Source organism: Varanus komodoensis, unplaced genomic scaffold (genome assembly GCF_004798865.1).
Source record: "Varanus komodoensis strain SLA01 unplaced genomic scaffold, ASM479886v1 scaffold153, whole genome shotgun sequence".
Taxonomy (NCBI): Eukaryota; Metazoa; Chordata; class Lepidosauria; order Squamata; family Varanidae; genus Varanus; species Varanus komodoensis.
Genome location: NW_025335445.1, coordinates 70,504 through 95,762, shown reverse-complemented (window position 1 = coordinate 95,762; position 25,259 = coordinate 70,504). Strand labels below are relative to the sequence as shown.

At 65.7% G+C, this 25,259-nt stretch overlaps 3 protein-coding genes across 3 annotated transcripts in view; 1 reads left to right on the top strand and 2 right to left on the bottom strand.

The window, feature by feature from the left end:
- LOC123021037 overlaps positions 1 to 1,714 on the bottom strand; it is a 7,562-nt gene extending 5,848 nt beyond the window's left edge. Inside the window, exon 1 of the mRNA XM_044425410.1 lies at positions 1,705 to 1,714. Within this exon, the coding sequence (XP_044281345.1) occupies positions 1,705 to 1,714 (10 nt within the window). The remainder of the gene's footprint in view (positions 1 to 1,704) is intronic.
- Positions 1,019 to 6,265, bottom strand: BLVRB (biliverdin reductase B). The gene is made up of 5 exons (XM_044425402.1): positions 6,115 to 6,265; positions 3,566 to 3,727; positions 3,386 to 3,475; positions 2,814 to 2,945; positions 1,019 to 1,907 (listed from the first exon to the last, which is right to left on the bottom strand). Exons 1-5 carry the CDS (start codon positions 6,197 to 6,199, stop codon positions 1,744 to 1,746), a joined length of 633 nt encoding a protein of 210 aa, XP_044281337.1. The 5' UTR covers positions 6,200 to 6,265; the 3' UTR covers positions 1,019 to 1,743.
- A 4,232-nt stretch (positions 6,266 to 10,497) lies between these two features.
- The window catches only part of SPTBN4 (spectrin beta, non-erythrocytic 4), a 24,797-nt gene continuing 10,035 nt past the window's right edge, over positions 10,498 to 25,259 (top strand). Inside the window, 18 exon segments of the mRNA XM_044425409.1 lie at positions 10,498 to 10,687; positions 11,768 to 11,919; positions 12,232 to 12,405; positions 12,993 to 13,084; positions 14,035 to 14,115; positions 14,409 to 14,524; positions 15,255 to 15,367; positions 16,020 to 16,207; positions 16,428 to 16,545; positions 16,874 to 17,032; positions 17,567 to 17,869; positions 18,446 to 18,596; positions 18,782 to 19,655; positions 20,564 to 20,701; positions 21,522 to 21,902; positions 22,109 to 22,484; positions 23,084 to 23,286; positions 24,998 to 25,088. Coding sequence (XP_044281344.1) covers positions 10,498 to 10,687; positions 11,768 to 11,919; positions 12,232 to 12,405; positions 12,993 to 13,084; positions 14,035 to 14,115; positions 14,409 to 14,524; positions 15,255 to 15,367; positions 16,020 to 16,207; positions 16,428 to 16,545; positions 16,874 to 17,032; positions 17,567 to 17,869; positions 18,446 to 18,596; positions 18,782 to 19,655; positions 20,564 to 20,701; positions 21,522 to 21,902; positions 22,109 to 22,484; positions 23,084 to 23,286; positions 24,998 to 25,088 — 3,900 coding nt within the window.

The following is a 25,259-nucleotide window of genomic DNA, read 5'->3' as shown; positions in this document are numbered from 1 at the left end:
CTGTGTCCCCCGCAGGCTGCAGCTCGCGCAGGAGAGGCGGGAAGCCCGCGAGGTGGTTGCCGGAGCAGATGTCTGGGGCGGGGGAGCTCAGCATTTGGGCGCGCTGAAGGGCCCGGGGCTGCGCTCATCGTGGCCCCGGGGCCGTTCTTGCCGGGAGGAGAGGCTTTGGGTTGGGGGTCGGCAGTCCAAGCCCTCGTCGCGGGCGGGAGGGAGGCGTCTTTGCTCGGGGTGGGCCTGGGGGACACTTTGCTGGGCGCACTTCGTGGGCGAATGGTTGCTGGAGGGATACTGGAGTGCGGGGAATGCCCCGTCTAAATGCTCAAGGCCCGGTGCTGTTTCCAGGATCAAACCCGCAGAAGCTGAGGACTGTGTAACTCTGGAGGAAGAGGCAGAGGCGATTGCCACCTCCCATCCGCCGCTCCGCTCAGCCCCTTTCTCAGCTTGCTCAGCCCGAGGTGCAAAATAAATAATTCCTGCATGGCTTTTGAAGATAACGCAGTATTAAGAATGGTGCTGCCCTTTCTTGGCCTGGTCCCCCATTAGCAAAGAACGCTGGGAATTGTTATCCAAAACATTTGGAGGTCATTAGAGGGAGAAGGGGACTGCTGGTGGCGCAGTGGTTTAAACCGCTGTGCTGCTGGGCTGGTTGATCGAAAGGTTGCCAGTCGAATCCGCGCAACGGGGTGAGTTCCCGTTGCTCCGTCCCAGCTCCTGCCAACCTTGCAGTTCGAAAGCATGCAAATGCGAGTAGGTGAAAAGGCACCACTTCGGTGGGCAGGTAACAGCGTTCTGTGCACCTCGGTGTTTAGTCATGCCGGGCACATGACCACGGAGACTGTCTGCAGACAAACGCTGGCTCCCTCGGCTAGGAAACGGAGATGAGCAGCGCCCCCTAGAGTCAGGCATGCCTGGACTTACCGTCAAGGGGATACCTTTACCTTTTAGAGGGAGAAGGCCGTGTTGCATCCAGACAGCTTCCACCCAGAGCCAAGTGGTAAGTTCAGAATAAAGTACTGAATAGATCAAAATATATTTTTTATTTGAATGACTTCTGTTACAAGCATATATGCTTTCAAATTACACAACTTTTCAGCAAGGAAGCCGGAACTGAATTCCTCAGCTATACTGAGAGCAAAGTTACTTGTTAACATTAATACAAATATATTCACTTCCAGTCCAAAACTTTTAGCACTTTGCATTGGTTGGTGGCCTTATGTAATACGTTAGTTGTCTTTCAGCTAACTTCTCAGTCACCCAGGACCTGCTGGTGGGACAGATCCTGGCCCTTGGCTGCTCTTCTCCCCACTGGGTTCTGTGTAATTCTAAAATGATACATTCCTGCCAAGGGCTGCCAGAGCAGGAGAGCCGAGGCTCGCGGGCCCAGCTCCCTCCCACAGCACGCAGCAGCCTCCTTCCCCCGGGCGCAGCGAGGGGCGCAGGGCAGCCCAGATCCACTGCACAAGCACACACAAGCGTGGCACGACGCACTCCACGGCCTTTACTTCAGAACAATGTCGACATGCAAGGGAACCACACGGCTTCTGGGTGGGCACCCCCACCCTTCAGGGCTCACGCGAAGCGGGAAAGGCACTCGTTAGCACAAGAGCTGGCGGCAGGCGGACGGGTTGGTGAAGGCAGTGTCAGATTGCCATGGAGGATGGCCTTGTCCGTGAGGCAGGGCCTTCTTCGTCGCTGCCCCTCCACCTCCACCCATGGCGGGGAGGGGGGGACCAGGCCGCAGGCTCATTCCTTGGGGTAATACCTGGAGAGGTAGACGTTCCTGCCATCATACTCGGAGGTGGTTAGGCACTTGAGGAAGAAGTGCCCGAGGTCGTGCTTGGAGATGACTCTGGAGCCACTGGATGTATCGACGGTCACCGTGTAGTCCCCTGTGAGCGGCTGGTCCCCTGGAGAGGCCGGAGAGAGCTCGGATCAGGGACCCTCGCACCAAGAGCCAACGGAAAGCAGGGATAACCCGGCAGCAGCCGCCCAAAGACGGTGGGCAGAAGGGCCCCCCGGCTCCAGCAGCCTATGCAGAGGGAAACACTGCCGAGCCAGCGAGGCCGGAGGAGTGCCGGCCGAACTGGGGCAGTCGCAAATGCCAGAGCGCACCAGAGGCTGCAGGGACGGTCGGCGTTGCCCCAAGCGTGGCCAGAGCAGGCGCGCAGCCGACAGTATCGGAAGACCTTGCAGATCGAAGGAGGGGCCCCTGCTCTACATGTTTAGCCACTAACTGCAGAGATGCGGATCTTAGCATTTGAACTGTGGGGAGGGAGAAGAATATTCAGCGAGGCCCAGCTATAGTGATGTCCGCTTTACATTTAGAACTGGAAAGAGGGACGGGCCCCAGGAAGTACCACGTTAAGGGCCCGTCGAGTCGGAATGGACCTGTGTGCCAAACAAGCAGAATCGGGAATAAATTTGCATATGTAGATGAGCAGAGGAACTCCCCCCTTGGGGAGGGGGCGAGAGAAGAAACTTCTAGACCTGTTGGTCGATGCCTTGCTGATTTTGCAGTCAATCAGCAAGGACGTCTGACTTGCAAGTATCTGGCCAGCAGTGGCTGCCCTCCAGTGCCTGAGATGATGCTACTGCAGAAGGTGTGCTTGGGCGGGAGGCCGTGGCCCTTGCATGTGCGTCCTGAGGGCTCCCTGGAGTGCTGGGGCCCAGGACCAGCCCCCAGGCATCTAATTCTGGGATTCTGCATGCCTTCTGCACCAGTCTCTGGCTGGCGGATCTCAAGAATTTAGCGAAGAAGCGGAGGACGCTGCAAGCACAAGGTTTGCTCCAGCGCCCCCACCCACAAGCCAGACCTGCAATGTGAGGCGGCATGACGTAGACACAGTCCAGCCCCGACTCCTTCAGGATCTGCTGCATGCGGATGTGATCCTCAGTCACTGGCTGCAGCTTGGCAGGAACCTTGTCCAGATCCCACATCAGGAAGGCTGTGAGCAAAGCAACAGAGCGAAGGCCACCCCGGTGGCAGCTTCTGCTTCGGGAACATTTTACAGGGCCCCAGGGGCCCCTGGCCCACGCGCATCCTTGGCACCCCCCCCTTTCTGGCTCAGACCCTCCGTGCCTCAGCCGAAGAGGAGCCGGCGCAGCAGCTGCCACTCATGTTGTCCTGCCCCCCGGCCTCTCGCCCGAGGCCCCACAGCGCAGCTGCACCGAGCAAAGCGCCGCAGCCCCGGGCTCGCAGCAGAAGGCCCTCGGCTGCCTCGACTGTGGCCCTCGAGCACGGCGTGGCCGAGGCTGACCAGCGGCCCTGGCCGGCCTCCCAGGGTGCCTGGGGAGCCCTCTGGCCCTCACACAGCCTGGGCCTGGTGCTCCAGCCTGAGCGTTTCCCCCTCCCAAGAAAGGACTGGGGAGCCTTGGAGGAGCTGACCTGACAGGCAAACGACCACTTTGCGGATGCCGTGGGACTTCATGGCTGCCACGATGTTCCGCGTGCCTTCGGACATCATCGTGGTGGGACCTGGGTGGAGGGGCAGGGGAGAGGGCAGTCAGCGGTGTGGCAAGCGATGGGCCGGGCAGGGGACCGGCAGGGGGGTGTGGCACCACGTACTGAGGTCGTTGCGTGTGCCCAGGATGACAATGACGGCATCTTGCCCCTTCACCGCTTTGTCCACGTCCGCCTGGTTCAGCACGTCCCCCACCACCACGTGTGCCGGGTGGAGCTCCGGAGGCAGCCGCACCGGGTCCCGCACCAGCACGGTCACCTGGTAGCCTGCAAGAGAGAAGCAGAGGGGCCTGGTGCATAGAAAGCGGGACACACCGGGAGCCCAAGGAGCCTCTCCGGGGTCGCAGGAGTGCCCCACGTCCGGCCTCTGGGCCCAGTCCTCGCAGGACTTGCCCGGCGGGCCCTTCCGGGAGGATAAAAATGCCAGAGCTGGAAAGCTGCTTAGGTTCCTTTTTTAACCAAGCAGTAAAACTCCTGGGCGTGATCTCAAGTTTCAGGTTTGACCCAGTACAGCGTGTTGTCCTCCTCCCTGGCTTGTCTCGTTTCTAAAAAAAAAGCAGTAGCTTTGAGAATGTCTTCCAAGGGACGGGGCTCCGAGCATGTTAGCTGCCCGCCTTGTCTCTCCTCTGAGAGAGCCTTTTTGGGGAGAGTCAACCGACTGCCGGGCTGTCCCGCCCCTGCCGCATCCTCCGGACACGGACCGCCTCCCTTGCTGCGCCTTCTCCACTTCTGGAGCAGCCTCCCCAAGAGGGCAACCTGCCCCGGGCAGCACCCTCCGGGCGGCACCACGGGGCGGTTGCCCAGCACATCCACAAGCTGCCGCTTACAGGAGGCTGCTCCCGGCACCTCGGCGCTCCTCCTCCTAAGATTCACGAGCCACTTGCTCCACCTGCGCTGGGGCCGGGCAGAGTCTGTGCCCTTTTCAGAATTGCTTCCCCTCAGGAAGAGAAGCACCTTCCCCACTTTCTGCCCCCCCCACCCTCTTTGCCGTCCAGCCACACTGGCACCCTGCGGGACTTGCTCTGCCTTTTCTGGCCCGGGAGTCACATGAGATGCAAGTTGCATAGAAAGAGTTTGCTCCTCCGAGAAGGAGCAGTTTTCCGCTAGCCCTCACTGGGAGAATTTCCTCCCGCCGGAACAAGAGGGCTGCCCTGCCCTCCAGGCTGGTTCCAGCTTGACCGCCCAGTGCTTGGCATGCCGCATGCGATCGCCCGGCAGCTGCCGCTTCCGCCCGCTCCCAGCTGCCCGAGGGCGGTTGGCCATGCATCGAGTCCCACTCCTCCTCTCGGTGGCTCCCAAGGACCCCCGTTCCTTGCATGCCAACATCTGGACTGCAGCCCAGAGAGGTGGCCTGCTCCCATGACCCAGGGGCAAAGGGGGGCCGCCGGGGCCCAGTCCGCGCCCCAGTGTCCCTTCGCGGGCTGTGCCAGTGACCAGTGCGGCCAAACCTGGCAGGGGGGCGCAGGCGCACACGGGGTGAGCAGTCGGGGGAGAAGGGGGCAGGACGGGTAGCCCAGCACACCGAGCGCCAACCTGCACGGACCGGAGGGGCACACGCCCTGGCTGCTCTCACAAAATGTGGGACTCTGAGCAGATGGTGGGATCCTTGGGCTGCTGAGCCGCGCAGACCAGCCTGCACTGGCACAAGCAGGGACAGAGCAGCACCTCACTGCAGCCGCCCAGGGACCGGGGAGAACGGTGCGCTGCCAAACGTTTTGCAGAGGAAGAGACTCGGGGGGCAGCGGGCTCTGACCAAGCCTTTCCGTAACTGCGCTGCACAGAGGGAGCAGCTTCTGGGGAGCCCCTGCCCCTTCGCCAGCCACAGGCATCCCCAGGGGAACTGGCACGGGGCTGCTGCTCCCCGGGAAGCCGCTTGGAGCCAGCTTAGCTCTCCCAGGCCATGGCTGCAAGGCCAGCCTTTCCTTGGCTCAGCCGCCACAGCACGGGGCCAGTGGCCCGGCCCGGCCAGAGCACGCCTCTTGCTGCAGCGGTGGCAGGCAGTGCGCGACCGACAGCCCTCCCTCCGCCCTGGCCCGGCCACCCCTGATAAGGCCCCCACCCTTATCTCTGCAGCCCAGAGCGGCGTGCAGAAGGGCGCTTCTCCGGGTGGGTGCAGGGGAGCAGCCCGAGCCGCCGAGCCTGCCCTGAGCGTTCGCTGCGGGCGCGGGCCGGCCTGCCCGCGGTGTCTGCCAGGCCAGGGACCGCCTGCGCGGGGCCCTTTGCCGAGGCCACCGTGCTCGGCCCAGGGGAACGCGAATCTCCGGGCGCCTTCCGCATGTGTTGCGCGCCGCGCCGCGCCGCGCCAGGGCGGGGAGTCCCGAACAAGCCCTCTCTTGTCGAGCGCTCTGGTCCTCGGCAAGCCTCGCTCCGGCCGCTCTCGGGCACCGAGCCTGCCGGGAAGAGGCCCAGGGCAGGCCGACGCGGGCCCGGGAAGCCTCCCCGCGCGACTCGGCGTCCAGCGAGCCCCTCCGGGTCGGGCTCGCGCGCTCGAGCCCCCCGGGGGAGGGCCGGGCGGGCCACGTCGCCAGGCAGCGCCCTCCAGGCCCGGCGGCGCCCCTCTCTGCCCCACGCCGGCGCCGCCTCCCCACCGCGCTCCGGCCGCCTCGCCCGCGCGGGGCGCTTCCCTTGCCTCGGCCCTCCCGCGCGGGGCTCACCGGCCTCAATGGCTTGCGCGAGGGTGGCCAGGCCGGTCATGCCGGTGGCGCCGAAGATGGCGATCTTCTTGCAAGCTGCAGCCATGCCGGCCCCGCGCGCTCCGTGCCGCCGTCGCCGCTTGCAGTCCAGCCCAGCTGGAGCGAGCCCTTCCGTCCGGAGCTCCTCCCGAGGAGGCAGGACGGGCCGGGAAGGGGCGGGGGCGGCGCTGCGGGGCTCCGCCGACAAGCCGGACTCGCCCTCTGCCGGCGGAGAAGCGCGCTTCTCGCTGCCCGCGCGTGAGCCCGAGGCCGGCCGGCCGGGCCTGCCTGCCCGCCCAGGCGAGCGCGCGCCCCGGCCACGCGCAAAGCGCGCCCCTCGCCAGCGCCTCACGTGCGCGCTGTACGTTCGCGGGAAGGCCCCAGGCAGGCAACCGGCGCTCGGGGCCCGTGGGCCTTCCCCGCAGAGCAAGGCGCCCGCTCGCTTACCCGCCCTGAGCTTTTCCTGCCGCGCTGCCGCCCCTGAGCACGCCGACCGCGGCCTGAAGCGCTGCAGCGGCGCTGGGGACGAGAGGCGACCCCGTGAGAGGTCCTGGGTTCTGCGTCCCACACGTGAAGGAAGTGCGGGGCAAGCAGACCTGCTCCGCGCGACTCTCGCGCGTGCGAAGCACGTCCGGGCGCGCTTCGCACCGTGGCCCCTCTGCCACGGCCGAGGGAGGGCAGGGATCAGCGAGGAGCCGGGCGGAGAAGTCGAGCCCAGCTGCCGTGCGCAGCACCCTCCGACTCTGGGCCTAGGCTGGGGGGCGCCTTCTCCGCAAGCACCCCCGCGCCCGGGCGTCCCCAGACTGCCTGTCCCCAGAACGCCCCTTCGGGAAGGCTGAGAAAGCGAAGGCCGCAACGGCCACGTCCAGCGCCGAGCGCGCTCCACGACACACCAGGCCGGCAAATGGGCCCCAGCGAGCCTGAAGAGGCCGAGCCGGGCGGATGCGAGCCCGCGCGCCACGCCAAGGCGCTTTCACGGAGGGCGCGTGGGAACGGCCTTCGCTGGGGTCGTTGCGGGGCAGCCGCGTGGCGACGGGCCCTGTGCGCCCGAGCGGCAAGCGGCGCCCGGCCCTCCCCTGCGCCCAACTCTTGCTGTGGCCCCGAGGTGGACGAAGAGCGGTTCCGGCTTGGGAGAGTTCCCCGTGCGGCGCCGCAGCGCCTCGAAGACCCTGCTCTCCGCCGTTCCTCCGCGCGCCCGTTTCTGCTCCTGCCGGAAAGCCCGGCCCCCGCCCGAGTCCCGGCGCCCAGGCACGGGGCAGGCAGCCCGCGGTCCAGGGAGCCGGAAAGGACAGGCCAAGGTGACCGCGCGCCGAGCCGCCGTCCCGCCCCCTTCCCGCGTGCGACAGCCCCCCGCCCGGCACGGCTTTCCCGGGAGCCTCCCTCCGCGCAGCCCGCGGGTCGCCGGCTAGAGCCGCATCTTCCTCCTGCGGCGGGGCCGGAGCGAGCGCAGAGCATCCCCCCCGCTTGCGCGCGCGCGCGCGCGCGCGCGCCTGCCTGCCTGCCTGCCTTCCTGGGAAGCGGTCCTCGCCGCGGCCGGGAGGCGCGCAGGTCCCTCCATCTCCTGCCCGCGCTGGGAGGGACGGAGCGCCGCGCCGGGATTGGCTGCCAGGCCGGACGGGATGATGGCGAGGAGGACGCGGGCAGAGCCGGGCTGCGCCGGGCACGGCCGGGCGGCTCTTCCCCGCCGCGTCCGTTGACAGGAGCGCCGCTGCGCGTCTCGGCCCCCGCCCCGCCCCGCCCCGCCCCGGAGGACGCCGCGGGCTCCCTGGACGCCGGGCCAGGTGAGCCGCGCCCGCGGCACCTCAGCCTGCGGAGGGGGGCGGGCAGGGCAGGGCAGGGCAGGGCCGCCGCTGCCCCTGCGCTTTCGCCCGCGAGAGGCCGGGCTCCCTCCGGCCAGGCGCGTTCGTGCGCAGGCTGCGGGCGAAGGGGGCGGCCGCCGGGGGGCCAGACCTTCCGAGCCCCGCTCGCCGGCCGCGGGGAGAGGAGGGGGCTGCTGCGCCGCCTGCCGCCGGCTGGGCGGGGGGGAGCTGTCAGCGCTTGCCGAGTGCCGGCGCGCCTGGTGGCCAGGAAGAGGCGGCGGGCCTCGGCCGGCTCCCCGCTGCCCTTGCCCTCGGCCTGCGGGCGGGCACGGCGCGTCTGCGGCCTTCCCGCTGCCGTGACGGGCCGCGCGGCCCCGCAGAGGCTCGGCAAGGCCCGAGCCGGAGGCGCTTTGTGTGTCGGGGGAGCGCGGCCCCCGGGCCACCCAGCCGGCGGCAGGGAAAGGCACCGCCCGCCGCCGCTCTGCTCCTCGGGAGAGGAGCCGCGCTTCCCCCGCGCCGGAGCCTGCCGGTGCGCGCCAGGTGGGGCCCCGGGGGAGGCGTGGGCCGGGTGCGCGCTCGCGTGGACGCCCCTCGGGGCCGGGGCCGGTGCGGGGAGCCTCCCGATGGGCGGCGCGCGTCCTTGCTCGGGAGCAGCGGAGCAGCTTTGCCACCTCAGTCTTTCAGGTGCTGAGCTTTGCGGTGCGAGCAGGGCGGCATCTGGGAGCCGCTGGGAGAGAAGCACGTTACCGAGTGAGTAGGCCGAGTATTGTTCTTGGGATTCATTGTCTGAGGAGAGCAACGGACAACTGAGGAGGAGGAGGGACGCAGCAGGCTCTGCCGAGCCCCCCCCACCCGGCAGTGGCAGCTCCTCTGGGGCCCGGGCACCCCCAGGGGCTTGTAGCCCTCGCAGCACTGAGGCGAGAGCGCTCCCCCACCTCCTGTTCGGACCACCCCCTGGGCAAGCTCTGCTCCCGGCTGCTGTGCGGGCTACTGGGGAAATATGGAGGAGGCCCGAGGCCCAGAGGGGGTGCTGCTTCCCCTGCGTCTCCAGGGGGCCTTCCCCCTGGACTCCCGGGGAACTGCTGCAGCTGGCCGGGGCTGGACGATTGTGGGTCTCGTTTGGTGCGAGGCAGCTGAGCTTCCTGGGTTCCTGAGCCCATTTGGAATGTCATGCAGTTGCCGGGATTCTTCATGTGAGAGTTCTTGACACTCTGTGCATGCTCATGGGCTTTGGATGGGAAATGGGGGGTGGATGAATGAAGGCCTGTTTCCCTTGGAACTGCCCGGAATTGATCCAGGCTGAGAACATGAGTGGCACCTGCTCGCCTGTCGTGTGGGTGGCTGTGGGCAGACAGCTCCCCCACTCTGCCCCCCTCTGTAAAGGGGGACATGGTCGCAGCCGACCAGCAGGGCGGCGGCTCCACCTCTGTGCCCCTGGAGGCTCTGGTGGGCTGATCTGGAGAGCAGGATGCTGGACTTCGTGATCCTTTGGTCAGACCTACCATAGGCCATCCGTGTGCTTTTCCTATGATGAACTTTGGGTACCATTCTTGGGAATTTCGCCAAGGTGTCTGCTTTGCCCTGCTGATGGTTTGGCTCCCCTTCGAGGTGGGACACTCTGGGAATCCTTGGAAAGAACGCCTTGAAACGATCGTCCCAGTGGATTGTGCTGTGCCCATCGCATCGCGAGAACAAAATATGTTCTGACATTACATGATGCGACGGCCCTTTTGACGGCTGCCCTTTTTCACTTACCATGAAAAGGGGGTCCTTCAAGCACAGCGGGTCCCTCACGATGCCGCACAGTGGCTGCCCCTTTCCTCCCCTCCAGACCCATTGACTGTGTCACCGGAAGATGGGAGGGCCGTGCGCGGCTTCTGGTACCCGCCTCGGGCTGCATTCTCTGGGGCGCCTGATGCCCTCGGCTGAGTCCTCATGCGCTTGGTGGCCACGTCGGCCGCTGGCCAGTCATGCAGTGGGCATTTGATCACATCTGTCCGCGCCGGCCTGCACCCCTTGCCGCAGCTCTGTGTGAGGGAGGCAGTCTGGATCCTGGATCTGCCAGGCCAAGCACACGTCCCTCACTCCAGAGCAAGGCAGAGCAAGGCCTTGGTTGCCAGAAGCAGCCCTGCACAAAGCTGGAAGCAAGCGGCATTCCTCACAAAGGCAGGGTGTCTTCCTTTGGCGCGTCTCTCCGTCCCTCTAGCTTGGTATGGTCCGTGTTAACTGCCCCCCCATTGGATGCACACCTTAAGGCGTGGAAGGGCAGGTGGGGACCAACCTCGCTTTCCCTTTGCCCCAGTGACCTACAGCAGCCCGCTCTTCTGCTCGAACCCTGCCCCATGCCTCAGTCTGCGATGGCTTGGGCAAAGCCCAGGCGCTTGGTGGGTGCCGGCGCAGGCTGGTCCTGCGGGAGGCAGCCCCTGTATCCCACCCTCTGTTTGCTGCTTTCAGGAACTGGAGGCCCAACAGGCTGCCTCAGCGGCAACTCGCAGCTTCAGCAGCTCCCAAGAGCCTCCGCGCAGATCTGCGAAGGAATCCCTCGGTCTGTGGCGACGGCGGAGAGATGGCGAACGTCACGCCGGCGAAGCTGGATAACCTGGAAGCGCAGCAGCAGCAGCAGCAGCAGCAGCAGCAGCAGCAGCAGCAGAACAACAACACACGCTGGGAGAACACGGAGCAGCCCCTCCGGCCCTGGGATGAGACCACCGCCACCGCCAAGCTCTTTGAGTGCTCACGGATCAAGGCCTTGGCGGGTGTGTGGGGCTCCCGGGCGCACATGTGTGCGCTGCTGCACTTCTTGCTCGCTTGGGCTTGCAGGGGTTGGGTTGCAGGGGCCGAATCCAGACCGTGGGTGCAACAGGAGGCGACACGAGGCAGGAGCTGGGCCTGCAGCCAACCCCGGCCCCACACGAGCGCCGCGGCTGCCGGCTGCCCCCCCTGCCCCCCGGAGCAGGTCCCTGAGCACCTGCCAGAGAGGCTGCCAGGCCGAGCCGCCCAGGGACCACACAGTGTCCTCCCTGCCAGCCCCTCACCGCAAATGGGTGGATGTCCAGGGGAGCAGTGGGAATGGCGGGAGATCCTGCCCGAGGCAGTGGGGGGCAGCACCACTGCAAGGGACCTGGACAGCTGGATCCGCGGCTGATTCGCACCCCTGTCTTCTAGCAGGAGCAAGCGGGGCTCACACCGCAGCCGGAGGTGGGCCGTGCCGTGGGGCCGTTTCCCCCTGTTTCCCCCCCCCCCCCCCCCCCCCAGTACAGCAAGGCACCCAGCCCAGCTGCCTCGCCTGGCACTTCCCGCTCCGGGCAGAGGGAATGCCAGGGGCTAAAGCTGCCCTGCCGCTCTCCAGCGCTGGCACCCACCCCAGCTGGCTCTGCCTCCCTGCAAACTGCCTGGCAGGCCTGGAGGGGCTCTCCCTGGGGCCCCTCGAGCCACACCTGTGGCCGACCCACCATGGATCCTGGTCTTCTGGCAGTGGACAGCAGTGGCCCGGGTCCCCGGAGTCTCTCCAGGGCCGAGCTGGTGCTGGCCGCAGTGGCTTGCTTGCATAAAGCGTGCTCACACCTGCCGGGGTACCTCAGCCTGCCGATGGTGGTGTCCCCCAGACTTAGTGAGGGTGGGCTACTGGTGGGGCTCAGAGGAGCCACGGGTTCTGGGGGATTTGTTAGCCGAGCCCGCAACCCCACCAGACCAGGTGTGCGCCACATGGCAAGCCACAAAGAGGGCTGCCATGCAGGCCTGCGGGCGGTGGCTTCTTGGCGGCACGGTGGTGGAAGCCGACGGTGTGGACCCACCTGCTGGGGGGGCCTTCGCCTAACGAGCTCAAACTCCGCTAGATGAGCGAGAGGCCGTGCAGAAGAAGACTTTCACCAAATGGGTCAACTCCCACTTGTGCCAAGTCTCCTGCCGGATCAGCGACCTCTACACGGACTTGAGGGACGGATGCATGCTGACAAAGCTGCTGGAGGTGCTTTCCGGGGAGCAGCTGGTAAGGGGGGCTCCTGGCGTCTGGGGAGATGGAAAGAGGCTAACTCAGAGACGCGAGCGTTGTGCCCCAGAGCTGCTCTGCAGGCCGCCTGTGGGATTACCGTGTCGTGCCCAGAAGGGCCAGCCCCACACAGTCAGCAGGGCTGCTCCATCGCTGGGGCATGCGAGTCCCAGAGCACCTGGCATTCAGAGCAGGCTCTGGGCTAAGTTCCCTGACAGAGTGCAGTGAGGGGGGGTTGGGGGTGCGAGGAATGGGTGTCCCTCTGCTTCCCCTGGGCTGCCTGCACACTCCCCTGCCTCGTTTCCCTGGAAGCCCAAGGCAACCCGTGGCCGGATGCGGATTCACTCCCTGGAGAATGTAGACAAGGCTTTGCAGTTCCTGAAGGAGCAGCGGGTCCACCTGGAGAACGTGGGCTCCCACGACATCGTGGACGGCAACCACCGCCTGACGTTGGGCCTCATCTGGACAATCATCCTGAGATTCCAGGTAGCAACTGAGGCAGCGGCTGCTGTGACCCAAAGGCCGGCAGTGGGAATGGGCCAGCCATGCCAGTCCACCCAGAGACTGGGAAAGGCTCAGCCGTGGGAATGGCGTGGTTCAGCCATGGTGGCTGGACTGGGAGGCTGCAGGAGGACTGTCCCTTCCCCCTTCCTGCCCCCAAGAGCCGTGGCCTGTGGGGGCAGTGGGCTCTCCCACGCTGTGCGGTTGGGCAGCCATCTAGGAGGAATGGTTTGAATGGGAGGCCTGCAGTGAGCAGGGGGCTGGACCAGTGGCCCTTCCGGCTGTGCTCATCTGTGGTCCTGTGACCAGACCAGGCCTGGGCTGGGACTCCCCCTGCCTGGCTTCCCAGCAGGCTGTTGGCTGGGCCTCCAGGCTGGCAGGCAGAGAGAGGCTTGGGACATTCCTGAGGCTGGGGGGCCCAGGGGGCTGCGACCCCCTCCTCTTGCTCTGTGTGGACTGGGAGCAAAGCCCGCATCTGAGGGAAGGCAGTTCTCATCAAGGAGGGGCTCTTCAGGGCGGGGGCATGCCAGCTGTCCCCCCTAACCCCACACCCGCTCATGGCCTCCCTCCAGATCCAGGTCATCAAAATTGAAACGGAAGACAACCGAGAGACCCGCTCGGCCAAGGATGCCCTGCTGCTCTGGTGCCAGATGAAGACGGCTGGGTGAGGGGCGTAGGCAGTGGGTGGCGGGCACGGCTTTTTCAAAATCACCCTATTTCCAATGGTATTTCAGTCCTCTATTAGGGTTAGAGGTGTGCAGCAGGGTAGGGTTAGGGTTAGAAAAACGAGGTGTCCTGGCGTGCTTCTGATGGTTGGAATGTTATTAGCAGGGGCAGAAATGATGAGCTGCGCAGAAAAAGCTACTCAAGGAAGGCATTTTCAAAATCGCCCTCTTTTTGATGGAACTTTAGTCCTATATTAGGGTTAGGGGAGTGCACCAGGGTAGGGTCAGGGCAGTGGTGGCGAACCAATGGCACATGTGCCACAGTGGGCACACAGAGCCCTCTCTGTCAGCACGTGAGCCAAATCGCCCCAACAGCTGAACATCGGATAACAGCGCACACGGGGGCCATGCGCATGCTCGGAAAGGAGTGGCGGTGCCAGGCGATGACCTCACGAGCCGCGACTCATTCGAGCTTTCGCATGGCTGGTCAGTGCACTGCCAAGGGTGTACACATATTTGCTTGGGTTAACTGCGAGTTGTTTTTGTTAAACTAAAACCTCGCTTTTCAGGTTTACTTGCAGTGTTGATACTTTGCGATAAATAAGTGGGCTTTGGGTTGCAGCTTGGGCACTCGGTCTCTAAAAGGTTCACCATCCCTGCTCTAGGGGCACCTGGGGGACTTTGTGGCTGAAGTGGGTGTGGCCTGCCGGCCACACCTGCCTGTTGTGGATCGGGCTGGCGCCAGGCGAGCCCTCCTGGGCAGGGGGCTCTGGTGGCGGGCCCCCTCCCCAAGCAGGCCTGGTCCCAAGCTGCCTCCCCCGCATCTGAGATGCTGTGAGCATCTTGCCACGGCTCTGCCAGAGCACTGCCATGTGTGGGGGCAGCCTGGGGGGCATGTTGCCTTGCAGAGCAGTCTGCCTCACCTTTGGTGGTCCCCTCTCTGCCCCAGGTACCCTGAGGTGAACATCCAGAACTTCACCACCAGCTGGCGAGATGGCCTGGCCTTCAACGCGCTCATCCACCGGCACAGGTGCGCGGCGCTGCGGCAGTGCACCACCGTGCTCCGTGGGCTGCCCTGCCAGGGCCACGGGGACCGGGGGAGGGCTGGCGCCGCTTCCCACAGGTGGTGCTGTTCTCTCCCAGCAGTCTGGGGCTAGAAGCGCCATCTGGACCTCTGCAGGGGGGCCAGGTTCCACAGGAGGGTGGGGGCCACTGATGTGGAGCCAGGATCTGTGTTGCTTGGAGGGAGCCTGAAGGAGAAGTACTGCCCGGGGGGGGGGGCAGTTTGGTGCTTCCTCTGAGGCGCTTTCCCACCCTCTCCAGGCCGGACATAATCAATTTCAAGAAGCTGACCAAATCCAATGCTGCCTACAACCTCCAGCAGGCCTTCAACACAGCTGAGCAGCAGCTGGGACTTGCCAAACTGCTGGACCCAGAAGGTGAGCGCCCCCACGGCTGACCGGGAGGAGGCGGGCAGCTGGCTGGCCATGGTTCAGGGGCCCCTGGGGCAGGGGGCACTTCCACAGAAGGCCTCTCCCTGGTGGTGGTCCCCCTGGAGTTGATGGACCCTCTGCCTGCAGCCTGGAGCTCCGTGGATGGGAGGAGACAGGCTGGGCCGGGGGGGGGCAGCGGCCCGGAAGAGCCCCAGCTGCAGCCTCCGTCTGCAGAGGGTGAGCCTCCGGACACGTACTTTGGGCAGAACCCGCCTGAGCACCAGCGCTGCATGGGGCAGGGGGTGCTTCTCGGTGCCTGTACAGAATTAAGGGGTGCATTGAGATCATCCTGCCCGTCTGCAACTCTTTGGTGTGCCCCCGCTCGGAATGGTGTGTGCGGTTCGTCAAGGGCCTCCTTGCACTGGAACAGGTGCCGGAAGGGCAACTGAAGTGATCCGGGGGCTGGAGGAGCTCCCCCCGTCGCGCAGCCCTCGGCTCGCCCGCTGGACCAAGGCTCTGGTCCCCGAGGGGAGCGCACTGGCCCGGCCTGCAGAGGGCCCCGCTCTCCTGTCCCCGCGCCTCGCCCCGGGGCCGGAGGGAAGGGGGGTCCCCGTCTCTACACGAGCCGCTATGGTTCTGCCGCCTCCTCTCTGGGGCTGGCTGGCCTCCCACTGGCGGATGCGCCCCAGGCCTCTCGTGTCTCCGGCCCCTCATTCGCGCTCCCCATCCCTCGCAGATGTCAGCATGGAGCACCCTGATGAAAAGTCCATCATCACCTACGTCGTCTCCTTCTACCATTACTTCTCCAAGATGAAGGCCCTGGCCGTGGAGGGGAAGCGGATTGGCAAGGTGAGTCTGGAGCCGGAGGCACTCTGCCCGGATGGACGGGGTGGGGTGCTCCGCTCGTGCCCCCGGGGAATCCCTGGGAGGAGCGGCCTGAGCCTGCGTCCAGCCCGGGACATGCCACGGGCGAGGGGAGCGGCCGTCTCGGGGGCCACGTCACGCCCTTCCGCCCCACTGGCCGCTCGCCTGCCCCGCACGTGGAGGCGGGTGGCCAGGGGCGCGCCAGGTCTGTCCCAGCTCTCCTCCCACCCCCGGGAGGCCATGGCATCTGCCGGGTGCTGCTGTGGGGGCAGGGGAGGGCCGGCCGGCCGGCCAAGGGCCACTGCAGGGCTCCTGGAGGGGCCAGGGCAGGGCAGGGCAGGGCCCCTTCGTGGGAGGGGCTGGCTCGCCCGGCTTGGGAAGCCCGGGGGTCGACGGCCCACGAGGCTGCAGGCAGAGAGCGGACCCTGGCGAGGTGGGGCGGCCGAAGGACGGACGGACGGACGGACGCTCCCTGCCTCTCTGGATTCTCCGCGCTGCCTGGGGCCAGCGTGGGGAGGCAGCCTATTGTGGGCGGGCGCCCCAGGCCAGGGGGCCCTTGCTGGAAGGCTCTGGCCTCCGGCCACCCCACTGACCGACTGTCCCGCGGGCGCCACCCGGCCCCGGCGTGGCCGCGCAGGTGCTGGAGCAGGTGCTGGAGACAGAGAAGCTCATCGCGCACTACGAGGCTCTGGCCGGCGAGCTGCTCGAGTGGACCGAGCTCACCATCACCGTCATCGGCAGCCAGAAGTTCGCCAACTCCCTGGCCGGAGTCCAGCAGCAGCTGCAGGCCTTCACGGCCTTCTGCACCCTGGAGAAGCCAGTCAAGTGAGGCACTGGGGGGCCGCCCAGCCGGGAGGGGGCAGAGCAGAGACCCCACGGCCCCTTTTGCCCCAGCCCTTGGCTCTCAGCAGGCACCGCTCCTGCCTCCCCCCTTCTGGCAGCCTGAAGGGAGCCCAGTCTCCTGGGTGGCCTCTCCATGTGGGGGGAGGCTGGCAAGGAGGGGCAGGCCCAGCCCGACCCCAGCACCTCTGCCCTTTGCCTGCAGGTTTCAGGAAAAGGGAAACCTGGAGGTCTTGCTCTTCTCCATCCAAAGCAAGCTCCGCGCCAACAACCGCAAGCTGTATGTCCCGAAAGAGGGCAAGAGCATCTCTGACATCAACAAGGTAGCCTGTGTGCGCCACGCGGGGACCGGGCGCTTCTCTCGCAGTGCCTCCTGGGAGAGCCGGAGCAGATCATGACTCGGGGGGGGGGGGCGCTTTGGTCATTGGCTTCTGCAACTCGTTTCCTTGAAGCCCCTCTGGCTGGCCTGCGCTACCTCAGTAAAGCATTCGCGGTCGGTCAGCTTGGGAAGAAGGGGAGCCTTCGGCTCGGCCTGTGGGCCAGCAGGAGGCAGGTGGGGAGGCCAGGCCCCTCGGGGGCTCTGCAGGGTGGCAGCTGAGCCCCGCGGCCCACCCTGCATCCCCCCCTCTCTCTGCCCTGTCCCCTGACCAGGCCTGGACCAGGCTGGAGAAGGCCGAGCACGAGCGGGAGACGGCCCTGCGCAACGAGCTGATCCGCCAGGAGAAGCTGGAGCTGCTGGCCCAGCGCTTCGACCACAAGGCCGTCATGCGCGAGGCCTGGCTGAACGAGAACCAGCGGCTCGTCTCCCAGGTGGCGACAGTGGAGCGCCGGGGGCTCGGCCAGCAGGGCTGCCTGGCGGGGCTCCTTCTGCGGAGGCCGGCTCAGGGCCACGCAGCCGCCCCGGGGGCTTGAGTGTGTGAGGCCCACAGCCCAGGGCTCCACCGCGGTCCCTGCCAGGGTAGCACAGTGCTCGCTTCGGCAGAAAGGCCCAGGTCCTTTGCCGGGTGGCTCAGTGGGTGCCGCTCTCCCGGCTCAGGCTCAGAGCTGGATTTCCAAACTGAATTAGGTCGGTCTTCAAATGTTGGGTCACCCAGGCAGTTAATTGCTCGGCCTCCTCCCTCCCTCCCATCCAGCCATTTCAGTTTTGGCATTTCTCTTCCACCCAACAGCCGAAGTGGCAGCAGGGGGGCGGGGGGGCGCTTTTTAGAGATTAAAACAGTTAACAATGTGTTATAAAAGCCATGTTCGTACAGACATAGAAAGATGCGATGCATGAAGCGAGTGTGCACACCTAACGCGGCGCTTGCACCGCCGACCTCTGGCTGAAGCTCTCCCTCCTGCCAGGACAACTTTGGCTACGACCTCCCTGCGGTGGAGGCTGCCATGAAGAAGCACGAGGCCATCGAGGCAGACATCTCGTCCTACCAGGAGCGCATCCAGGTGGTGGTGGAGCTGGCCCAGGAGATGGAGTCGGAGGGCTACTACGACAGCAAGCGCATCGGGGCCCAGAAGGACAACATTCTGCGCCAGTGGGGGCTCCTGACGGAGCTGCTCGGTGCCCGGCGGGCGCGGCTGGAGCAGAACATGGCACTGCAGCGGGTCTTCCAGGAGATGGTCTACATGATTGACTGGATGGATGAAATGCAGGTAGGGGCCGGGGGGAGGGAGCGGGGAGGACGCTGCCCTTGGCGCCCAAGCACAGGGGTCCGCTCTGGCAGCCTGCCCATAGCTGGGCAAAACGGGCCAGCCCGCCAGGAATGGCGCACTGTGAAGGCCAGTCTCCTGCTTGCCGGCCTCTGCTCTTTCCATGGGAGGGGCTGCTCTTGCCCCACAAGCCCCCCAGCCTGGCTGCAGGGCTCCGTCCACCAGCAGGATATCCGGGCCTGGAGCTGCTTCCTGGTCTGAGAGGGTTTGCTCACAATGGGCCACCTTTCCCAGCCTGCCCCCCGGCCGACGTGAGGGGCCCACAGGCCAGCGGATCCTCCAGCTGGGCCCCCGATGCCCTTCCGACCGGCTGTCAACAGGGCACCCCAAAGCCGGTCTCTGGGAGGGACGTGTCTACATGACTCCGCAGCCCTGTCCTTCCACGCCCAGCAGCCCCCGTGCCCAGCCAGGCCCCAGCCCGGCCCACGCTGGCCCTGAGCAGGCTCCGAGGCAAGAGCCGTGGAGGCTGGGGGAGGGCCCTGCCGGGGCGCTCATCCCTGCCCCGGCCTTTCCTGGCAGGCCCAGCTGGCATCCACGGACTCTGGGAAGCACCTCCTGGAGGTGGAGGATCTGCTGCAGAAGCACGGCCTGAGGGAGGCCGACATCGCCGCGCAGAGCGACCGCATCCAGGCGCTCAGTGAGGCGGCCCTCAAGTTCTCGGAGCTGGCAGGTAAAGGCAGGGCGCGTCGTGTGGGCTTGGGACCAGGCCCCCTCCCTGGCCTGCTGCCCAGAGCCGATCTGGGGGCCCACGGCTACACCAGGAGAGCGCGCAGGAGCAGGCAGGACCACGGAAGGAGGCCTGGCGGACGTCAGTTCCTCCTCCCGCTCACTCCTCCCACGGGCGTCTCTCCCTAGGCTACCAGCCCTGCGACCCCCAGGTCATCTGCAACCGGGTGAGCCACGTCCGCAACTGCCTGGAGCAGCTGCAGGAGCTGGCCTCCAAGCGGCGCCAGGAGCTGGAGGCCTCCTGCCAGCTGTGGTCCTTCTTCCAAGAGATGGAGGAGGTGGAGGCCTGGGCCCGGGAGAAGGAACACATCCTGTCCTCGGCCCAGAACTACGGCAAGGACCTGAACAGCGTGGCCAAGCTGCTCAGCAAGCACAGCATCCTGCTGGGCGAGCTGGCGGGCCGCCGGGCCCTGCTGCAGTCGGCCATGCGGCGTGGGGAGCAGGCCCTGCTGCAGAAGCGCTGTGGCCCCAGCGACCTCCAGGAGAAGATCCGGGAGACGCACCTGTGCTGGAAGCGGCTGGAGGAGCTGGCGGCCTCCCACCTGCGCAAGCTGCAGCAGGCCCTGAGCTTCTACCAGTTCAGCGCCGACACCGATGACCTGGTGGCCTGGCTGCAGGACGCCTACCGCCTGGTGTCCAGCGACGACTTCGGCCACGACGAGTACTCCACACAGTCCCTGGCCAAGAAGCACAAGGCGGTGGTGGAGGAGATCGAGCAGCACCGGGCGACCGTCCTGGCCCTGCGCCAGCAGCTGGCCGCCCTCGCGCCCGCCTACCACGAGCTGGTGGACGTGCAGATCCGCATCGTGGAGGTGGAGCAGCTGTACGGGGAGGTGGCCGAGGTGGCCGTGCTGCGGCAGCAGTGGCTGCAGGACGCCCTGGCCGTCTACCGCATGTTCAGCGAGGTCGACTCCTGCGAGGTCTGGATCGACGAGAAGGAGCAGTGGCTCCACCGCGTGGACGTGCCCCAGAAGCTGGAGGACGTGGAGGTGGTGCAGCACCGGTAGGGGCGTGTGGAGGGCACGGCGGCCCCCAGTGGCCCCGGGCAGCGCGGCGTGGCACGGGGCGGGGCGGGGCGGAGGCTGGGCTCGTCCGGCCCACCCGCGAGTCGCCCCGCCCCCCGTGTCCACCGTGTCCGCTGAGGGGCCGGTGCAGCGGCGTGAGGGTGCGAATCTGTCTCCGCCGCCAGCTAAGCAGGTGCAGGACCCATCCTGGGAGACGGCGGGGAGCAGACACACGGAGCCATGCGGTATCGGCAGAGCCACGTGGTTTTCTCTGCCTGCCTGAAACCTGGGGAAGAGATGGCTACAGCAGCCTTCCGGGGAGGGGTTTCCATAATTGGGGGCTACAACCAGAAAGGCCCTGTCCCCCTGACCAGCCCTGCCTCCCTGACCAGCAGGGCTCAGAAGCACACTGGGAGATGGTATGGCTTTGTGGCCACACTTTGGAGGACATGCGCGCTCGCGCCAGCCCTGCCGATCCCTCCCCCTGCGTGGGGTGCTGCTGCCAGAAGCAGAGGGGCCTAGCAGGCCCCAGCGGTGACCTCATGGGCTGCGCGCAGCCGTGGCGCATACTCTCCGCACCTTGGATCTCACCCACCCTGGTCTGCCTGAGCCTTCAGTGCCTCACGCAGGCGGTCCTTTCCATCCCTTCCCCTTGAGATCCGTTCAGCGGGAGGGGACTGGGAAGAGGTCCGGGGCCACCAGGCCTCCCCGGAGGAAGGCTGAGCTGGGGCTAGAAGGCGTGAGCTCCGGCTCGGGTGGCTGAAGGAGGCGGGGCACATGAGGGTGCTCGGAATGGAGGACTCGGGGGCCCCCGGTTCGGGGCACCCACCTCCTCGGGCGGCCATGTGGCCAGTGAGGCTGGGCTGCCCAGACCCAGAGGCTTCAGCCAGCCCCGCCTTCCCTTCAGGTTTGAAAGCCTCGACCAGGAGATGAACAGCCTGATGGGCCGGATCCTGGACGTCAACCACATCGTGCAGCAGCTGGTGGACGGGGGCCACCCAAGTGCCTCTGAAGTCCGGGCCTGCCAGGACCACCTGAACAGCAGGTAGGAAGCACCTGCCTGCCCTACATAAGGGGGCAGTTCATCTGAGCACGTGCAGAGTGCCCGCTTTCCGCCAGGCCCGGACTTGGGCGCTCGGCTGTGGCTGTGTGGCTCGGTGGCCGGGGCTTGTCGAGAACATTGTGCGCTTATATTCTGTGCCCAGGAAATGCGTGTGGACTGGAGGTGAACGGGGTGGGCCCCCGGCTCCCACTGGCCCGGGCTGCCTTGCCTTGCCTAACCTAGCCTGGCCTGGCCCCCTGTTGGTCCCTGACCAGCCCACAAGGCCGGGGAAGGGACGGTGGGCCCCTGCCCGCTGCATCCGGGTGCTGCCGGGGGCCCTGCGGCCTTCCGCTCCCGACTGCAGGCGCTTGCTCTCCCCCTCTGCCCCATGTGGCTGCTGCCTGCCCAGCCATGCCTTGGGGGGCTTGTTGTCTTGGGGCGACCACAGGGCTGATTGTCACGGCCTGCGGGGCCCCAGGAGGAGCCGCCTCTCGGCGGGAGCCCAGGATTCAGCTGCCTTCTGCCGGAAGCAGAGATCCTGCTTTGTGGGGGCCACCTGGGTTGGGTGGGGGGTCTCTTGCCCAGACAAGCCACTGCGTGGCCACAGATTCCCGGGATGGTGGACTTTTTTGGTGGGCTGAAATGGAGCACGTGCCCCCGACCCCCCGGAATGCCGGGCTGCACTTCTCAGCCTTGTGCACGGGAGCGGGAGGGGGCCCACAATGCCGCCCCCCACCCTGCTGGGGCCGCCTGGGGCCGTTCCAGCCTCCACCATGCAGCCAGGCCGACGCTGATGCTTCCCCCGCCACTGCTTTCCTTCGAGGTGGAACCGGGTAGTAGAACTGGTGGAACAGAAGAAGGACCACCTGAACTCGATCCTCAAGATCCAGAACTACCTGCTGGAGTGCAACGAGATCAAGTCCCAGATCCGGGAGAAGCGCAAGGCCATCGAGAGCAGCCAGTACAACAGCGGTGACCTGGGCAGCGTCCTCTCCCTGCAGCGCCGGCTCTCCACCATGGAGGCGGCCCTGGTGGTGCTGGAGCCGCGGCTGGTGGCCCTGCAGCAGGAGGGGGAGCAGCTGGCCAACACCCACCCCACACAGGCCATGGAGATCCTGGTGCAGTTCGAGGAGATCAGCGAGGAGTGGGAGGGCCTGAAGCGGACCCTGCAGGGCTGCGAGGACTCCCTCACCGTGGCGAGCAGGTCAGGCCGGGGGCAGGCTGGAGGGGTGAGGGGGACGGGGTCCTTCCCCAGGGGCCTCTGCCCTGCCCTGCCCTGCCCTGCCCTGCCCTGCGCTGGCTGGCTGGCTGGCTGGCTGGCTGGCTGGCTGGCTGGTGAGCCTGAGTGCAGGGAAGCACTGGCTTGCCGGGCCCCCTGCCCACTCCATGCACCCCCGCCCCCACCCCCAGGCTGCAGCAGTTTATCCAGGACCTGGACAGCTTCCTGACGTGGCTCGTGAAGACGCAGGCGGCGGCCGCCTCGGAAGAGCTGCCGGGCGACCTGCTGGAGGCCGAGCGGCTGCTGAACCAGCACGCTGCGCTGAAGGAGGAGATCAACCGCTACGAGGAGGACTACGCCAAGATCCAGGCGGTCAACGACGTGCTGGCGCTGGAGGAGGCCGACCTGCCCTACCTCTCCCTCCAGCAGTGGCTGCACAAGCTCGACGTGGGCTGGAACAAGCTGCTGGAGATGTGGGAGAGCCGGCGGGAGGCGCTGGCCCAGGCCCACATCTTCTTCCTCTTCCTCCGCGATGCCAAGCAGGCGGAGGCCGCCCTGCGCAGCCAGGTAATCCAGGCGACTGCGGCAGGCCCCGCCGCAGAAACCGGGATGCTCTGCCCCAGCAGGGCCCTCTGCATGAGGCAGTGGCGGCTCATCGTGGTTCGCCACGGAATAGCTCTGGATCTGGCCTTGCTTGTGGAAAGCGGGGTGCCACCGGGCCAGGAATGCTCCTCCCAGTGCCCTCCCAGGATGAGGTGTCTGGTGCACGGAATGGTGGCCTTGCGACGGCAGCATGCCTTGCTGGGGGCTGCGTCCGAGGCCCCCGGGAGCAAAGGGAGACACTCGCCTCCACAGCCCTTTCTGCTCGAAGCGTGCAGGCGTCGGGACGCTGCCGTGGCCCGGTCTTTTTATCTCACAAGCTCTGCTTTAAGTCTCTTTTCTTGCTTGCCGCTTCGGGCCTCAGAAGAGGCGGTAAACAAATGCTTGGGATGGGCAGGCATGACCCCTGCAGTCTTGGGTCCCAGCTGCGTCCAGGGGGAGGGCCTTGGCTGGCAGCAGCACCCCCGCCAGAGCCTCCAGGAAGCATCAGGACGAGGGGTGGGCTCAGCCAGGCAGGGGGCTTGTCTGTGGCCAGGACAGCAGCCGTTCCTTCGGGACTCCTGCAGGAGGCGACGCTGTCCCGCGCCGAGCTGCCCGCCACGGTGGACGGGGTCGAGAAGGCCATCAGGAAGCACAAGGACTTCATGACCACCATGGAGCTCAACCTGCAGAAGACCCGCCTGGCCCTCAAGGCAGGCACGAGCCTCATTCGCCAGGGCAACCTCTACAGCGAGCAGGTGAAGGCCAAGATGGAGGCCCTGCAGGCCAAGTAAGCCTCATTCTCCCCACAGCTACTGGGAACCCCAAAAGGGGGCCTCAAAGGGCCACTGGGGAAGTGGCACGAGGCCTCTGCTTGCCAGGATGGCTGGCAGCCCCCCAGAGCTCCCCATGAGCCGCTGAGTTGCCATTATCCAGGCCCTGCATGGGCCGGCTTAAGGGGGAAGGCCTGCCAGGAGGGGGTCTGTTTTTGTCTCCAGCCGGATGTAAGTAAATTGACATGTGGATGCCTGTGAACCGCAGAACAAGCCAGCGAGCGAGCGAGCGAGCAAGAAACCGGTTCGCAGCAAGGTTCAGGGCCCTGCGTTCGGTTGCAGTCAGATGCAGTTGCTTAACCAAGGCTCTTCAGAGGCTTAACCAACTGCAAGGCAGTCTTGGGCCTGGCATCGCTTTTTCGGGAAAGAGGCTGACCCCCCCGGGGAACCGGCCCCCTTCCCGTGCTCCCTCTGCAGCGATTCTGTCCTCGCTGAGGAAGGCCCTCTCGGGGAAAAGGGCTGGGGCCGCTCCAGTGTCTTGCCTGGCGAGCTCTGAGGTTCATCCGATGACAAGATTTGTCTCTGGGATTCAGAACACCTGAGGGCTGGCAGGGAAGGGGCTTTGGATTTAAAAGAAAGCACCCAGCACCATGGAAAGTATTGGCGAGCCCTAATTAACGTCGACGTTGCTGCCATTTCCCTTTGAAGTTTCCCTTTGTGAAGGATCGAGTGCTAATTTAGCTTGTCATTTTTGTTGGTGTCAAATCCTTAATATATTTATCTGCTCCAGAGAGATAAACCACTTGCACTGTGCTGTTGTTTTAGCTTAAGGGCTGCTGGTGGAAGCCGGCTACTGGCATTCCCTTTTCTGTTGTTACCATGTTCCCAGTGATGGTTTGTCACCTTCTTTGGCATTTTTTCTGGGTTTCTGTCCTTGTGTGTGTGTGCATGCGCACACACATGCGTGCATGTGTGTCTATCTTGTGAACGAAAGTCAAGAGAGCAGTTTGCCCATGCCACAAAAAACAATGCCACAGACGGCTAAGTCCAGACATCAGTAGCTGAAACACGAAGGGTTAGCCGAGGTCAGCAGGATTTTGGACTGGAGGCAGCAGTGCTGTGGTGCTACATTGCTTTTCTGGCATGCGCTGGACTCACTGGGACTGCCACCTGCAAGGCAGTATTTCTGCTGATGCCAGTTTGGGTTTTGCAGAATGTGCGTGAGGGGGAGGGGGGCAAGGGCAGAGCAGAGCAGAGCAGAGCAGAGAGCCCATGGCAAAGGTAAGCATTGACCCAAGTATCCAGCCTCTCATGAAAAATTCAGCATGTGGTCTCACGGCCCGTTGTTGGGTCAAAACACAGGCGAGGCCGAGTGCGACAGAGACCCGAATTGGCAGCTTCACTGCATTTTCCTTGATCAAAACAAGTTGCTTGCAAACAGCTGATCTTGATGCCAATGAAAATGAGCCGTGCACATTTTTGCCCAGTCCAAGGTGGCTGGGTGCATTCAATTGTCAGGAGACTCCAGTTCCTTTGTCAGCAAACTAAGCTGGAGGTGCTTGGCTCGGAGCGCGAAAGAAGAACCCCCGGGGCGGCGGCACTACATGCCCCAGGACAGCACCGGCTCCTGGGCAGCTGAGAGGGTGCAGAAGAGGCTTCGTCCGGAGCTGGACTGCCTCCTGGGCCCCGGCAGCCCCGGCTTGACCCCGTCGCGCTCTCGCCCTGCAGGAGCCAGCAAAACCAGCAGCTGGCCCAAGCGTGGATGAAGCGCCTGGGCGACCACCTGGAGCTGCAGCGCTTCCTGCAGGACTGCCACGAGGTAGGCTGTCGCGTCCTGCCCTCGCCGCCAGACGGCCGCTGGGGCCCCCGGCACTGGAGCGGGGCGCAGGCGGGCAGGCCCAGGCCCTCCGGAGCCCAGGCAGCCGGGGCTCCCCAGGTCCCCTCCCGGGCAGGCCGCCCCCCTGTGCTGCCCCAGGGCCCTCTGCCAACC

Coding starts and splice junctions, on each gene's coding strand:
- BLVRB (XM_044425402.1), bottom strand. CDS start 6,199: ATGGCTGCAGCTTGCAAGAAGATCGCCATCTTCGGCGCCACCGGCATG. Junction 3,476..3,565: donor GGGCACACGCAACGACCTCA/GTACGTGGTGCC, acceptor CCCTCCACCCAG/GTCCCACCACGATGATGTCC. Junction 1,908..2,813: donor CATGCCGCCTCACATTGCAG/GTCTGGCTTGTG, acceptor CGGCCTCTCCAG/GGGACCAGCCGCTCACAGGG.